General features: G+C 48.1%; 1 protein-coding gene across 1 annotated transcript in view; it reads left to right on the plus strand.

Moving 5' to 3' along the window:
* Positions 1–15,487, plus strand: part of SPTB (spectrin beta, erythrocytic) — a 112,812-nt gene that overhangs the window by 92,128 nt on the left and 5,197 nt on the right. Inside the window, exons 32-33 of the mRNA XM_038765433.1 lie at positions 12,674–12,909; positions 14,085–14,258. Of these exons, the coding sequence (XP_038621361.1) occupies positions 12,674–12,909; positions 14,085–14,258 (410 nt within the window). The remainder of the gene's footprint in view (positions 1–12,673; positions 12,910–14,084; positions 14,259–15,487) is intronic.

Raw genomic sequence — 15,487 nt, forward strand, 5'->3', positions numbered from 1 at the left:
TGTAGCAGGTGGCCTTCCACTAGCTAGCCCCTGCCCAAGCCAGGAATGGAATGAGCAGGCCTCTGCTTGACTCTCCCTCCCACAGCTGAGACTGTTAGAGTACTGGAAACTCTCCAGGTGCGACCCTGAGAGGGGACTTGAGGATATTAGGTGGGGAGATTTAAAAATAGGGGAAAGCTACCTGGAGGAAATGTGATTTGAAAAGAGTTTGAAGATAGGGAAAGTGGATGCCTGCAAAATAGGAAGAGAAAGGAGTCCCACGTTGGGCTAATATAATAATAATATCCATTCCAGGAATTTGGATAAGAATGGGAACAAGGATATGGAGTGTTAGCTGGAGTGGGCTGTGGGCTCCGGAGAGGGTTTTTTCAGTCCAGGGGAGACTTGAGGATGTTTGAAGGCAGAGGGAAAGGGGAGCAAATAATAATAATAATAACATCCATTCCAGGAGTTTGGATAAGAATGGGAGCAAGGATATGGAGTGATAGCTGGAGTGGGCCACGGGTTCAAGAGAGGGTTTTTTCAGTCCAGCGGAGGTTATAGGTTCTAATCCTTGCTCCGCCGCTTGTCAGATGTGTGACTCTGGGCAAGTCACTTAACTTCTCTGTGCCTCAGTTACCTTATCTGTAAAATGGGGATTAAGACTATGAGCCCCATGTGGGACAACCTGATCAAATCCAGAGACTTGAGCATGTTTGAAGGCAAAGGGAAAGGAACCTTCAGAGAGGGAGGAGTTAAATATGACAGTGAGAGGAGTGGGAGAGGAAGGGACCAGAATGTTTGTATCCATGTGTAACTTATTTAAATGTCTTCTCTCCCCCTGTAGTCTATAAGCTCCTTATGGGCAGGGATCATGTCTACCTACTCTATGATATTGTGCTTAATATAATTCTCTACACACAGCAAGCACTCAATAAACACAATTGAATGATTGAGAAGCTCAAGTGGAGGGAGTAGATATAGTGAGCAAGCAGGAGACCGCATCCTGAGAAACTGCAGGGAACAAGGAGAATGATCTACATGTAAATATTTATTATTCTATTTATGAATGATGTATATATACATCTATCATTCTATTTTTATGTTGATGCTATTGATACCTGTTTACTTGTTTTGATGTCTGTCTCCCCCCTTCTAGACTGTGAGCCCGTTGTTGGGTAGAGATTGTCTCTTGCTGAATTATACTTCCCAAGCGCTTAGTACAGTGCTCTGCACACAGTAAGTGCTTAATAAATATGATTAAATGAATGAATGAGGAAAGGGGTGATAATGGGGTGAGGAGGTGATGAGGAGATTTGGGAAGTTCATGCCTGATCAATCAATAATAATAGTAATAGTATTTGCTTACTATGTGCAAAGCACTGTTCTAAGTGCTGGGGGATACAATTTGATCAGGTTGTCCCACATGGGGCTAATAGTCTTAATCCCCATTTTACAGATGAGGTAACTGAGGCACAGAGAAGTTAAGTGACTTGCCCAAAGTCACACATCTGACAAGTGGTGGAGCGAGGATTAGAACCTATAACCTCCGATTCCCAAGCCCATGCTCTTTCCACTGAGCCATGCTGCTTTGAGTGCTTACTGTGCAGAGCACTGTACTAAGTGTTTGGGAGAGTACAATATAACAGAGTTGGTAGACACATTCCCTGCCCTCAATGAGCTCACAGTCTAGAGGGGGAGACCGACATTTATATAAATAAATAAATGACGGATAGGTATGTAAGTGCTGTGGGGTTGGGGAGGGGTGAATAAAGGATGCAAATCCAAGGGCGAGGATGACGCAGAAGAGGTTTTGAGGGCTTAGTTGGGGAAGGCCTCTTGGAGGAGGTGTGCTTTTAATGAAGTTTTGAAGGTAGGGAAAGTGATCATCTGTCAGATTTGAACAAGGAGAGTGTTCCAGGCCACTGGCAGGATGTGGGCTAGAGGTCAGCGATCAGACAGAAGAGATTGAGGTACAGTGAGTAGATTAATCAGTCAATTGTATTTATTGAGCACTTACTATGTGCAGAGCACTGTACTAAGTGTTTGGGAGAGTACAATACAATTAGCAGACATGTTCCTGCCCATAACAAGCGTACAGTCTAGAGAACTTTAGGTTGACATTAGAGGACCAAAATGTTCAGGCTGTGTTGTAGAGGGAAATCAGTTCTGTGAGGTAGGAGGGGGCAAGGTGATTGAGAGCTTTAAAGCCAATGGTAGGGAGTTTCTGTTTGATGCAGGGGTGATGAGCAACCACTGGAGGTTCTTGAGGGGTGGGGAAACACGGACTGAACGATTTTGTAGAAAAGTAATCGAGGCAGCACAGTGAGATATGGACTAGAGTGGTAAGAGACAGGAGGCCAAGGAGACCAACGAGGAGGCTGATGCAGTAATCAAGATGGGACAGGAAAAGTGCTCGGTTTTAGCCTGGTAGGTTCAATTTGCCTACTTGTCCCCTCTTCAAAGCCCTACTAAAATTCTGTCTCCTCCAAGAAGTCTTCCCTGACTAATCTTCTCATCTCCCCATTTTATTTCCCTCCCTGCTTCGTCACCCATGCACTTGAGCCTAAACCTCCTAAACACTTAGGTGTTCACCTCACTCCCTGCCCACCACATGTACCTATCTTCTTCATTATCATCATTGTCAATGTTATTTTTTTTACGGCATTTAGTAAGTGCTTACTATGTGCAAAGCCCTGTTCTAAGCGCTGGACATTTTCTGGGTACAGAGTACTGAACTAAGCGCTTGGAAGAATACAATACCACAGAGTCGGTAGACACATTCCTGGCCCAGGATGAGCTTGGTATTCAGTTGCTACTTTTCCCTGTAATTTATTTTAATGTCTGTCTCCTCCACTAGATTGTAAACTCCTGGAGTGCAGGGATCATGTCTACTTAACTCTTGTACTCTCCTGAATGCCGAGAACAATGCTTTGCACACAGTAAGCACTCAGTAAATATTATTGATAGATTGATTGATTAAGAAATGACATGACCTAGTAGAAAGAGCAGAGGCCTGGGATTCAGAGGACCTGGATTCTAATCCTGGCTCTGCCATGTGCGTGGTGAGTGATCTTGGGCAAGTCACTTGACTTCTTTCTGCCTCAGTTTCCTCATCTGTAAAATGGAGATTTAAATCCCTGTTCTCCCTCTTACTGTGTCCTGTCAGATTCTGGTGTTTCTGCCTGGGCATTTAGTAGAGTGCTTGGCACATAGTAAGCATTTAAATACAATCATTATTAGTATTGATAGAAGGAGGGAGGTGGTAGGGACACTGGGCGCTTCAGGAGGGAGTTAAAGGTATGGAAAAGTTGGTGAGTGTTGTGGGCATGGGAATCAATGAGGGGCCAAAGAGTTATCAAGTGGAAGAGAGATACAGCAGTGCAGGCAGACAGATGGCAGAAGTCAATTCAGTGTTTGAATTTCCACCAGCCACGTTCAGATGCATGAGCACAGTAGATTAAGATTAGAGAAGCAGTGTGGCTCAGTGGAAAGAGTGGCTTTGGAGTCAGAGGTCACGGGTTCAAATCCCAGCTCTGCAAATTGTCAGCTGTGTGACTTTGGGCAAGTCACTTCACTTCTCTGTAAAATGGGGATTAAGACTGTGAGCCCCCCGTGGGACAACCTGATCACCTTGTAACCTCCCCAGTGTTTAGAACAGTGCTTTGCATATAGTAAGTGCTTAATAAATGTCATTATTTTTATTATTATTAAGTGGATGGTGGAGGTGGCCCAGGGCTGGAAATTGAGGCAAGTGGGGCCAGGGAGTTGAAGCTGAAGAGTAGAGTTGATGTCATGTTCTTTCTCATTAAGGGAAGGGAGGGTTGTCAGGGAGTTCAGACAGGGTGTGATAGCTAGAAGCCAGGAGACTGGGGGACTGGGAGAAGATGAGTTCCCATTGAGAGGGGAGCTGTAGGGGGGTTGCTGACATCATCAATTGCTATGTTGACATAAGACATAAACTAAAGATATGCACACAAGTGCTGTGGGGTTGGGGGTAGGGCAAATATCAAATGTCCAAAGGCATAGATGATGAAGAAGGGCGAGAGAGCCGGGGAAAAGAGGGCTTTAGTCGGGGAAGGCTTCTTGGAGGGGGTGTGACCTTAATAATGCCAAGGTCCTGCAGACTACCGTCGAATGAAGTTGTGGGAGGGGAGGGAGGTGGGGGAGAACAGCAGATTGGGAGTCAGGAGAAAAGAATTGGTGCTGGACAGTGGTGGGGCTGTTGGGGGGAAGAACAAGGATGAGGAGGGAGGAGGGAAGAAGGATCCGCTCCATTTCAGCATTTAGAATAGTGCTTGGGACATAGTAAGCACTTAACAAATACCATCATCATCATCATCATGTGGGGAAGTAGACTGTTCCATAATGACAGCGAGCTGTCAACTGCTTCAGGGTCCTCCGCCTTCTAAAGCCTGTAGAGGCTTCTAAAAATCGTGCCCAGTTCTCATAAAGGAGGGAGGGAGGGAAAGAAGGAAGACTAGAGATTCAGGGGCCTGGAGGCTGAGGCCAGCGCTATGAAGGCATCCATGCTCTGAGGCTTTTTAAAATCTCCTCTGTTCCTGCTTAACCAATTTAAGTGAATTTCTACCCCAGATATTTGTAAAATTAGAAGCTGTCTGAGCATCCTGTTGTGATGAAAAGGGTGTACCCCACCCCCTCTTCCACCATGTTTTTGATGCTTTCATTCCTTCCAGACACCCCCTTCCCACACCCCTCACCTGCCTCCTGCCCTCCTCCTCTCCAAATCCATTCCGATAATTTCCACTTCCCCCTCCCCAGCTTCAATAGGGTGGGTCCCCCCAATCCGTGCTGTGGACCTCTGCGGCTGCCACTTCAGCCGCCCCTGGTAGCTGCAAATTTGGGGGGCCCTGCCAGGACCAGGGCCAGACTGGGGCAGGACTGGGTGGGGAAGAGGGATAGAGGAGATAAGCCTCGGTCTCTTTCTGAGGTTTAGATTTTAAAATAGAAAGAGGTGGAGTGTGGGGAGAGGCAGGACTGGAAAGACAGAGAGAGGATCCCGAGGACCAGAGGAGGGTCTAGGAAATTTATGGGAATGACAGGACTGGGCTGGGATGGTCTGGGCAAGTCAGGATGGAGCTGCTTTGATTCAATTGCTTCAATTCCTTCAAGATTGATGTGTTAACCTTCCTAATGCATAGCCTCTACTCCATCAAAGTCCCTTTCCACCATCAAAGCCTCCTAACAGGCCATCTCTTCCAGGAAGCATTCCCTAAAGTAATCCTTGTGTTCCTCCCACACTTTAATCCTTGTGTTCCTCTGGATCTTTATGTCCGACCCACACCTCAACTTGGAGGGTGGGAGTGGTGAAGCAGCCAGATGTAGGAGAATGCCTGCTGGGACAGTGTCATCAGTGCTCAAGCTTTCTCCACAACAGCCACCTAGAAAATCTCATATGGGGCATAGGCTCAGCAGGAACCTGCAAAAATGCCAGCCTGGTGGCAGAAACCACAGCCCCCAATCAGTGGTGTTCAGGAACATGGTAGCCCATTAGCCTTGGCCACGGCTTGCTGATCTCTGGCACTCTGACACACTAGCAGAGCATCAGCACTCTGCTGTGGTTTCTTTAGCCATAATTAGGTTCTGTACATAAAATATGACTGGCAGGAATGAGAGAGCATGGCACTGCACAAACCACTGCCATTTAAATTCATTCCTTCATTCAGTCGTATTTATTGAGAGCTTACTGTGTGCAGAGCACTGTACTAAGCGCTTGGGAAGTACAAGTCGGCAACATATAGAGAGGGTCCCTATCCAACAATGGGCTCACAATCTAGAAGGGGGAGACAGACAGCAAAACAAAACATGGAGACAGGGGTCAAAATCGTCATAACAAATAGAATTATAGCTATATGCACATCATTAACAAAATAAATAGAATAGTAAACATGTACAAGTAAAATAGAGTAATAAATCTGTACAAATATATACAAGTGCTGTGGGAAGGGGAAGGAGGTGGGGCCAGGGGGATGGGGAGGAGGAGAGGAAAAAGGGAGCTCAGTCTGGGAAGGCCTCTTGGAGGAGGTGAGCTCTCAGTAGGGCTTTGAAGGGAGGAAGAGAGCTAGCTTGGCAGATGTGTGGAGGGAGGGCATTCCAGGCCAGGGGAAGGATGTGGGCCAGGGATCGATGGTGGGACAGGTGAGAACGAGGCACAGTGAGGAGGTTAGCGGCAGAGGAGCGGAGGGTGTGGGCTGGGCTGGAGAAGGAGTGAAGGGAGGTGAGGTAGGAGGGAGCGAGGTGATGGACAGCCTTGAAGCCCCATTACTCCCCATTTTGAGGAGGGGAGTAACATGCCCAGAGCGTTTCTGTACAAAGATAATCCGGGCAGCAGAGTGAAGTCTAGACCAAAGCGGAGAGAGACAGAGGATGGGAGATCAGAGAGGAGGCTGATGCAGTAATCCAGTCAGGATAATAATAATAATAACAATAATAATAATAATGGCATTTATTAAGTACTTACTATGTGCAAAGCACTGTTCTAAGCATTGGGGAGGTTACAAGGTGATCAGGTTGTCCCACAGGGGGCTCACAGTCTTAATCCCCATTTTACAGAGGAGGTAACAGGCACAGAGACATTAAGTGACTTGCCCAAAGTCTCACAGTTGACAATTGGAAGAGCCAGGGTTTGAACCCATGACCTCTGACTCCGAAGCCCATGTTCTTTCCATTGAGCCCGCTGCTTCTCTAGGATGAGAGATAGGATAGAATGAGAAGTTGAATCAGCAAGGTAGCTGAAGGAGAGGAAAGGGCGGATCTTGGCGATGTTGCGGAGGTGAGACCGGCAGGTTTGGGTGAAGGATTGGATGTGTGGGGTGAACGAGAGAGCGAAGTCAAGGATGACACCAAGGTTGCGGGCTTGTGAGATGGGAAGGATGGTAGTGCTGTCTACAGTGACGGGAAAGTCAGGGAGAGGACAGGGTTTGGGAGGGAAGATAAGGAGTTCAGTCCTTCCCAATCAATTCCTTCCCTCAGGCTCTCAGGCCCAAATACTTCCTGACAGGCCTGCGGCTCAACTGCACTTTACAACAGGAGACTCCATCGTCATCATCATCGTCATCATCATCATCATATATTGCATTTATTCAGCGTGGCTCAGTGGAAAGAGCACAGGCTTAGGAGTCAGAGGTCGATGGGTTCTAATCCCAGCTCCATCACTTGTCAGCTGTGTGACTTCAGGCAAGTCACTTAACTCCTCTGTGCCTCAGTTACCCCATCTGTAAAATGGGGATTAAGACTGGGAGCCCCACGTGGGACAACCTGATAACCTTGTATCTACCCCAGCGCTTAGAACATTGCTTGGTACATAGTAAGTGCTTAACAAATACCGTCATTACTATTATTATTATTTATTCACATAATTGCCCCACTTTGGGGCATAATGTTTGCAATCCCAAAACAGGGGAGGGAGTATTTCATGCGGAATTGAGACTAATAATAAGAGGAGCAGGAGAAAAAAAGAGGAGAACCAGCCAATCGATCCATTAATTTATTGAGCATATATAACATGTCTAGAGCACCGTACTAAGCACTTGGAAGAGCGCAATACAATAGAGCTGGGAACTGATCAGTCAATCAATGGTATGTATTGGATGTTTACTGTGTGCAGAGCACTGTACTGAGAGCTTGGGAGAGTATAATACCAGAGAGTTGGTAGACACATTTGCTGCCCAAAAGGAGCTTATAGTCTAGAGGAGGACCCAGACCTTAAAATAAATTGTGGATGTGTACGTTAAGTGCTGTGGCACTGAGGGTGGGTGAATATCAAGTTCTTAAGGAGTACAGATCCAAGGGTACAGAGAAGAAGTTGGGGTTAGAGGAGCGGAGAGTATGGGTGGCAGTGTAGTAGACAAATGATGGTGAGGCTGGGAGAGGGTGGATAGGGGAAATGAGAGTTTAGGGAAGGCCTCTCAGAGGAGAAATGATTTTAGGAGGGCTTTGAAGGTGGACACAGTGGTGGAATATTGGATATGAAAAGAGAAGCAGCGTGGCTCAGTGGAGAGAGCATGGGCTTTGGAGTCAGAGGTCATGGGTTCGAATCCCAGCTCCACCACATGTCTGCTGTGTGACCTTGGGAAAGTCACTTAACTTCTCTGAGCCTCAGTTACCTCACCTGCAAAATGGGGATTGACTGTGAGCCCCACGTGGGACAACCTGATCACCTTGTATCCCTCCCAGCACTTAGAATAGTGCTTTGCACATAGTAAGCGCCTAACAAATGCCATCATCGTTATTATTATTATTATTTATATGAAAGGGGAGGGAGTTCCCGGTCAGAGGGAGGATGTGGGCAGGTGTTGGCGGTAGGATAGATGAGACTGTGGTACAGAGAGGAAGTTGGGGTTAGAGGAGCGGAGAGTATGGGAGGCAGTGTAGTAGATGAATGAGCTATGGTTGGAGGGGAGAGCTGTTTGAGTACCGTAAGGCTGATGGTAACAAGTTTCTGTTGGATGTGAAGATGGATGGGCAACCTTTGGAGGTTTAGGGGGAGTCGGGATAGACAGAATGAATGATCCAGGCAGGAGAAGGAAGAGAGGAGGAGGAAAGGAGGGGAGAAGGGGTATTTGATACCATGTAAGCACTTAATTAGGTAACCCCTTCCTTCCCTTCTCCTCTTCCTACCCTGGAATTCTCTGTCTCCATGAACCTGTATCTGTAACATTACCACAGTCAGACCTTCTCCCAGGGCTCACACACAAGTTTCAAACTCCCACAGCCTGAACCTGCATGTGTGGCTTTAGTTCACTCTAACCACATTCCTCTTCCCACCCCAGAGTGCACACTATCACCCCTTACGAAAATAATAGTTTATTTCCTCCTGAAAAATCAGGGACAAGAGGGAGTTACGGGGTGGAGGCTATGATGGCGAGTGAATACGGTGTTTTTATTTTTTTCATTCATTCATTCAATCGTATTTATTGAGCGCTTATTGTGGGCAAAGCACTGTACTAAGCGTTTATGTTCTTACTCTTGTTCCTGTTATATTTTTACATTTTGCATCTACCTCTTCCCCATCAAACTCCTCAAGAGCAGGAACCATGTCTTTCATTTCATTCTCACAAGTGTTTAGTGCGCTGGTCGACACATAGCAGGCCCCCAGTACAGTGGTCTGATGAGGATGATAGTGGTGGTATTTATTAAGTGCTTACTATAAGGCAAGCACTGTGCTCAGCATTGAAGTAAATACAAGATAAGGAGATCAGACACAGCCCCTAACCCATGCAGGCTCGCATTCTAAGAGGGAGTACAAGTAGTATATCCCCATTTTACAGATGAGGAAACAGGCCTGAAGAAGTTAATAATAATAATGGCATTTATTAAGCGCTTACTATGTGCAAAGCACTGTTCTAAGCGCTGGGGAGGTTACAAGGTGATCAGGTTGTCCCACGGGTGGCTCACAGTCTTAATCCCCATTTTACAGATGAGGTAACTGAGGCGCAGAGAAGTGAAGTGACTTGTCCCAAGTCACACAGCTGGCAATTGGCAGAGCAGGGATTTGAACCCATGACCTCTGACTCCAAAGCCCGGGCTCTTTCCACTGACCCACGAAGTTAAGTGACTTGCTCAAGGTCATTAAAGGCAAATGGCAGAGCCAAGATTAGAACCCAGGTCCTCTGATTCTCAGGCCCAGTTGTCTTTCTAGTCAGTCAGTCAATGGTATTCAGTGAGTGCTCACTATATGCACAGCACTGTAGAAGTAGCATGGCCTAGTGGCAAGGACACGGGCTCTAATCCCGGCTCCACCACTTATGTGCTGTGTGACCTTGGGCAAGTCATTTAACTTCTCTGTGCTTCAGTTACCTCATCTGTAAAATAGGGATTAAGACTGTGAGCCCCATGTGGGACAACCTGATTACCTTTTATCTATCCTAGCACTTAGAACAGTGCTTGCCAAATAGTAAGCACTTAACAAATAATTATTCCGTGGCTCAATGGAAAGAGCCCATGCTTGGGAGTCAGAGGTCATGGGTTCAAATCCCAGCTCTGCCACTTGTCAGCTGTGTGACATTGGGCAAGTCACTTAATGTCTCTGGGCCTCAGTTACCCCATCTGTAAAATGGGGATGCAGACTGTGAGCCCCACGTGGGACAATCTGATCACCTTGTATCCTCCGCAGCACTTAGAATAGTGCTTTGCACATAATAATAATAATAATGATAGCATTTATTAAGTGCTTATATTTGCAAAGCACTGTTCTAAGCACTGGGGAGGTTACAAGGTGATCAGATTGTCCCATGGGGGACTCACAGTCTTAATCCCCATTTTACAGATGAGGTAACTGAGGCGCAGAGAAGTAAAGTGACTTGCCCAAAGTCACACAGCCGACAAGTGGCGGAGCCAGGATTTGAACCCATGACCTCTGACTCCAAAGCCCGGGCTCTTTCCACTGAGCCATGCTGATTCTCCATGGTACATAGTACATAGTAAGCACTTAACAAATGCCATTATTATTATTATTATTATTATTATTATTATTATTATTATTATTATTATTATTACTAAGCCCTTGGGAGGGCACAATACAACAGAATGAGTAGACGTGTTACCTGCCCACAGTAGATTCATGCTGCTTCTCTGGAGTACCATACTTTGCACACAGTGGGTGCTCTATAAATAATGATGATGATGATGATGATGACAACAAAGATGAAAATGATGGATGTAGTGCAGAAGTGAGGATTGAGGTTGATGACAGGGAGACAAAGGAGACAAGTGTAATGGTTCAAGCCTTGGTATAAGAACAGGCAGGAAAATACAAGTTACTAATGAGAAAGAATCAGCAGGACTTGGTGATGGATCTCTCTGGGAGGTGAGAGGTGGGAAGCGGAAAAAATGAGAAGGTCAAAGTGTAGAAGCAGGGAGCATAATGATACCACTGTCAGCTTTGGGGAAGTTGGGAAAAGTTAGATGGGGAACTCAGTTTTACAGAAAAAGACAGATAGATCTTGCCAGGGGGATGACAGTCTCTCCTCTGGTTGCTGAAAGATGTGGCCTTCTGCCATTTCCTAGAGCCACTTGGTCAAGTCTCCGGGTCAAAGCAGAAACCACGAAAACCTAGAGTGGAAGCCAACTTGAAGTCACCTGGCCCAGTCCCCTGCCTGCAAGGAGGAGAAGCAGCCTGTTCAGCTGGTTATTTACATGGTCATTTGGGGTCAGAGTGGAGGAAATGCAGAACCAAATGGAGTTGGAAGCAGGGAACCCACTGGGAAGGGGAGTTATAAGAAAATCAAGGCTCACGTTATCATTCTGTGGGGTCTGCTGTTTGAAATGGTCAGTGCCTCAGCAGGGAAAAACTGCTGCCCATCCCTCACAGCTCACAAGTGGCTGATAAATCAATCAATAGTTTATTAGCACTTACTGTGCAGCAGAGCACTCTACTTAAACGTTTGGGAGAGTACAATACAATGTATTCGATAGATACGTTCCCTGGATGCAAGGACCTCACAAGTTAGAGGGGGGCATAGACATTAAAATAAATTATGGATATGCATGCAAGTGTGGTGGAGGTGAGGATGGGGTGGTGGTCCGTCGGATATGAAGGGGGAGAGAATTCCAGGGTAGAGGAAGGACATGGACAAGGAGTTTGACACTAACTCTAACCTCACCAACTTTGATTTTCACCCTGACCATAACCTCTTAAACTTCTTTCTCACCTCCATCCCCTCAAATACATCCTAAGTCCCTATCAGTCAGTCAGTCATATTCATTGAGCACTTTACTGTGTGCAGAGCACTGTACTAAATGCCTGAAAGAGTACAATATAACAATATAACAAACACAGTCCCTGCCCATACAAGGCTCAAAGTCTAGAAGGGACTCACAGCCTAAGAGTGTGATCTCAGGAGTGCTTTTGTTCTCAAAGCATTCTCACATTAATTAGCTCATTTTCGCCTTCGTGACAACCCTGGAAGGAAGGAAGGAAAGGTGGGTGTTATCTGTGTTCTGCAGATGAGGAAAGTGAGGTACAAAGAAGTTAAGCGATTTGCCCGTGGTCACCCGGCAGATCAATAGCACAGCTTGAACTTGAACCCGGCTCCTCCAGCTCATAGATTAGCACTCTGCCACTTCGTCAGACCACTTTCCTTAACGCTATTGATTGATTGGCTGGTTGATTTTTCTGTGCTTTTGCTCTAGTTGTATCTCTGACCTGCTTCTTTTGTGCCTGGCAGTCTCTCCCCCTTTAGATTATAAACCTCTTGAGAGCAAGGGGATTGGGTCTCTAGTATGCTCCCAAGCCCTTAGTCCAGTGCTCTGTACCCAATAGGTGCTCAATCAGTACCATCGATTGATTGATTGAGAACTCTGGCTTTTTCTCATGAAACCCTGGGTGGACACAACATAGCCCAGAGACCACCTCTGGCCGCTAATCATTCTATCCAGCTCGTCTCTCCTCCCAGATCGGGAAAGAGATCTATAACATGCCCACTGATTAGGCACAAGTTTCGTGAACTTATGGGGAAATGATATGAAGCATCCTTTTAGGAAAAAAGCTCACCGTTTCAGATTCAGGAGGTTTTCTGGGCCTGGAGGCCCTTGCAAGTTATCCTGCCCAGGAGAGAAGGTAGGAGAGTCCCAGGCATTCTACTTCTGGCCGCTTTGGGTATGTGGTACAGCCCTAATCAGTATGCACCCTTTCCCCCAACTAGTAAGGCACCATTCTCCTCCTTGCTATCAGACCCAGGAAGACGGGAACTTACAGCCGAGGGACCTGGAGGAAGAGGAGAAAATAGGGGAAGGCGGGAAGCTGGCCGAGGAGCCGCCGCCGTTCCAAGCCTTGGACACGCCGGTGAGTGACATTGAGGAGACGGCCACCATGCCTGCCCAGCTGGACCGCTGTCTCGGTGTGCAGATGGAGGGCTACCTGGGCCGCAAGCACGACCTGGAGGGACCCAACAAGAAGGCATCCAACAGGTAGGACCCGGGCCCGGAGAGCCCCTCTCCCGCCCCTCCAGGGGGGCATTCCTTGGATGTGGCTCAAGGAGGAAGATCTCATGGCCAGCGGCCCCAAGCCTTGGGCACTGTGGACAATGGCCGTGGGGTTAGATCTTGTGGTTCCACTGCCTTGCTCAGAGATTCGCCTTGACCAGGGACAAGGGTTGCTGCAGTGTGTTAGACTGGGATCTCTAAAGAAGCTGGCATCGGCACTGCAGATCCTAAAGTAACCAAGCAGCCAGCTCTTAGAACAGTGCTTGGCACATAGTAAGCACTTAACAAATGCCATCATCATTATTATTATTATGACTGCTTAGTGGAAAGAGCACAGGCTTTGGAGCCAGAGATCATGGGTTCAAATTCCAGCTCTGCCAATTGTCAGCTGTGTGACTTTGGGCAAGTCACTTCACTGCTCTGTGCCTCAGTTACCTCATCTGTAAAATGGGGATTAAGACTGTGAGCCCCCCGTGGGACAACCTGATCACCTTGTATCCCCCCAGCGCTTAGAGCAGTGCTTTGCATATAGTAAGTGCATAACAAACATCATCATTATTATTATTATTACAGAATCACCCTGGCATCGCTCCAAGAGGTTCGTGGGCATGGGGTTGGTGTTGGTACCACCCCAAACACCTGAATGACAAAATTGGAACGTCCCTCCCAGTCCGAGCTCCCTTCCCATTTTGAGCGAGTCTCTGGGATCCAGTGATGTCCCTTCTGCCAATGTAACCCCCGTTGCTCAGGACCTCTAGCCACCCTGAAGAGCCCAGGGCAGGGAGAGACTTAGGGAGTGCCCCCAACTTCCTATTGTCCTAAACTGAAGTTCCCTGCTGGCTGCTGCCCTGCTCTGGGGCTTTCTGAGACATCATGAATCGTATTTATTGAGCACTAAGCGCTTGACAGACAGGTTGGAAGAGCAGGCTCAGAAGTAGCTTGTTCCCATTCCCGCTAAGCTGGCCCAGACACAGAAGCGGCAGGCCCAGGATCCTGGGCATCCCGGCAGGGAAAAGGAAGAGCAGGAAGGTCCTGGACCTGCTGGAAAACCATCCCCGCCCCCACCCCTGCAAAGAAGCAGCTGGGTTGCCAGGGTTTGGAGGAAACCACGGAGGGAAGGTTCTGCCCAGGGTTGACTGCATTTTCCACCCATTCCCCAGGTCCTGGAGCAACTTGTACTGTGTGCTGAGGTACGGTGAGCTGACCTTCTACAAGGATGCCAAGAACCTGGCCCTGGGCGTGCTCTACCATGGGGAGGGGCCCCTTGTCCTGCGCCATGCCATCTGTGAGGTGGCCGCTGACTACAAGAAGAAGAAACACGTCTTCAAGCTGAGGTGAGGCTGCCCGAGCGACCGGGGACCCTGGGCTCCGTCTGCTCTGGCTCCTTCGAGATGGGTCTTCTTGCACTCTTCCCCATGGCCAGCGGCTAACTGGCAGGTAGGAGCAGCAGGAAGCTCAAGTGAGGATTCCGAAGGCTGAGGAACTTCCAGAAAGAAGTAAAGGATACAGAGTGTCCAGGTCAGGGCCTCAGGGCACAGGGGCCAAGCTGGGAGTCGCTCTCCTTGCCCACGTCGGGGGCCGGTCCAGCCCTGGCTCGGCCTTAGACTGGATGGTCCGGTTGTCAGAAACTGTCTCTCCTTCCCGGGACAGACATGGCACAGGGAAACCCCCCTGCCTTGGAGTCTCATTTTAAGCACCCAATCTTCTTCTCTTCAGCTCCTGCTGCCAAACTCTATGGCTCAGAAGGGGTGCAGAGGAAAGGTCAGGGGGCCGTGGGGGAGACGCTAAGATTCTGGAACATGTAGGCATCCTTGGTCCTCCTGGAGAAGTGCTTTAGGCTGGGGAAGACTTCTGGAAAATGACCTATGCGATGTAGTGCGTTATGCTGCAGAAAAACAGCGTGGCCTAATGGTTAGAGCTCGGGGCTGGGAGTCAGAAGGACCTGAGTTCTAATCCTAGCTCCTCCACTTGTCTGCTATGTGACTTTGGGCAAACCGCTTAGCTTCTCTGTACCTCAGTTCCCTCATCTGTAAAATGGGCATTAGGACTGTGAGCACTATGTGGAGCAGGGACTGTGTCCAACCTGATTATCTAATATCTACGCCAGTGTTAAGAACAGTGGCTGGCACTTAACAAATATTCTTATTATTCTGCTTGTCTGCGGGATGCACATGCGGCATCCCATGCAAGGGAGAGCCTGGTATCCATAAATCCCACTGCTGGCCATCCTTACTGCTGCTGGCCGAGCCCCGGGGCTATCAGTCCGGACCAGCCAGGGCAGAGTGAAGAGCCTTATTCCTTCCCCAGTTCTATCTCAACTCCGTCCCGCAGAGGCTGGCCTGGTCCAGGAGGCAAAGGTCCCAACCCGAGAAGCAGCGTGGCTCACTGGAAAGAGCACAGGCTTTGGAGTCAGAGGTCATGGGTTCAAATCCCGGCTCTGCCAACTGCCAGCTGTGTGACTTTGGGCAAGTCACTTCTCTGTGCCTCAGTTACCTCACCTGTAAAATGGGGATTAAGACTGTGAGCCCCCTGTGGGACAACCTGATCACCTTGTAACCTCCCC

This window comes from Tachyglossus aculeatus, chromosome 23, assembly GCF_015852505.1.
Source record: "Tachyglossus aculeatus isolate mTacAcu1 chromosome 23, mTacAcu1.pri, whole genome shotgun sequence".
NCBI classification, from domain to species: Eukaryota; Metazoa; Chordata; class Mammalia; order Monotremata; family Tachyglossidae; genus Tachyglossus; species Tachyglossus aculeatus.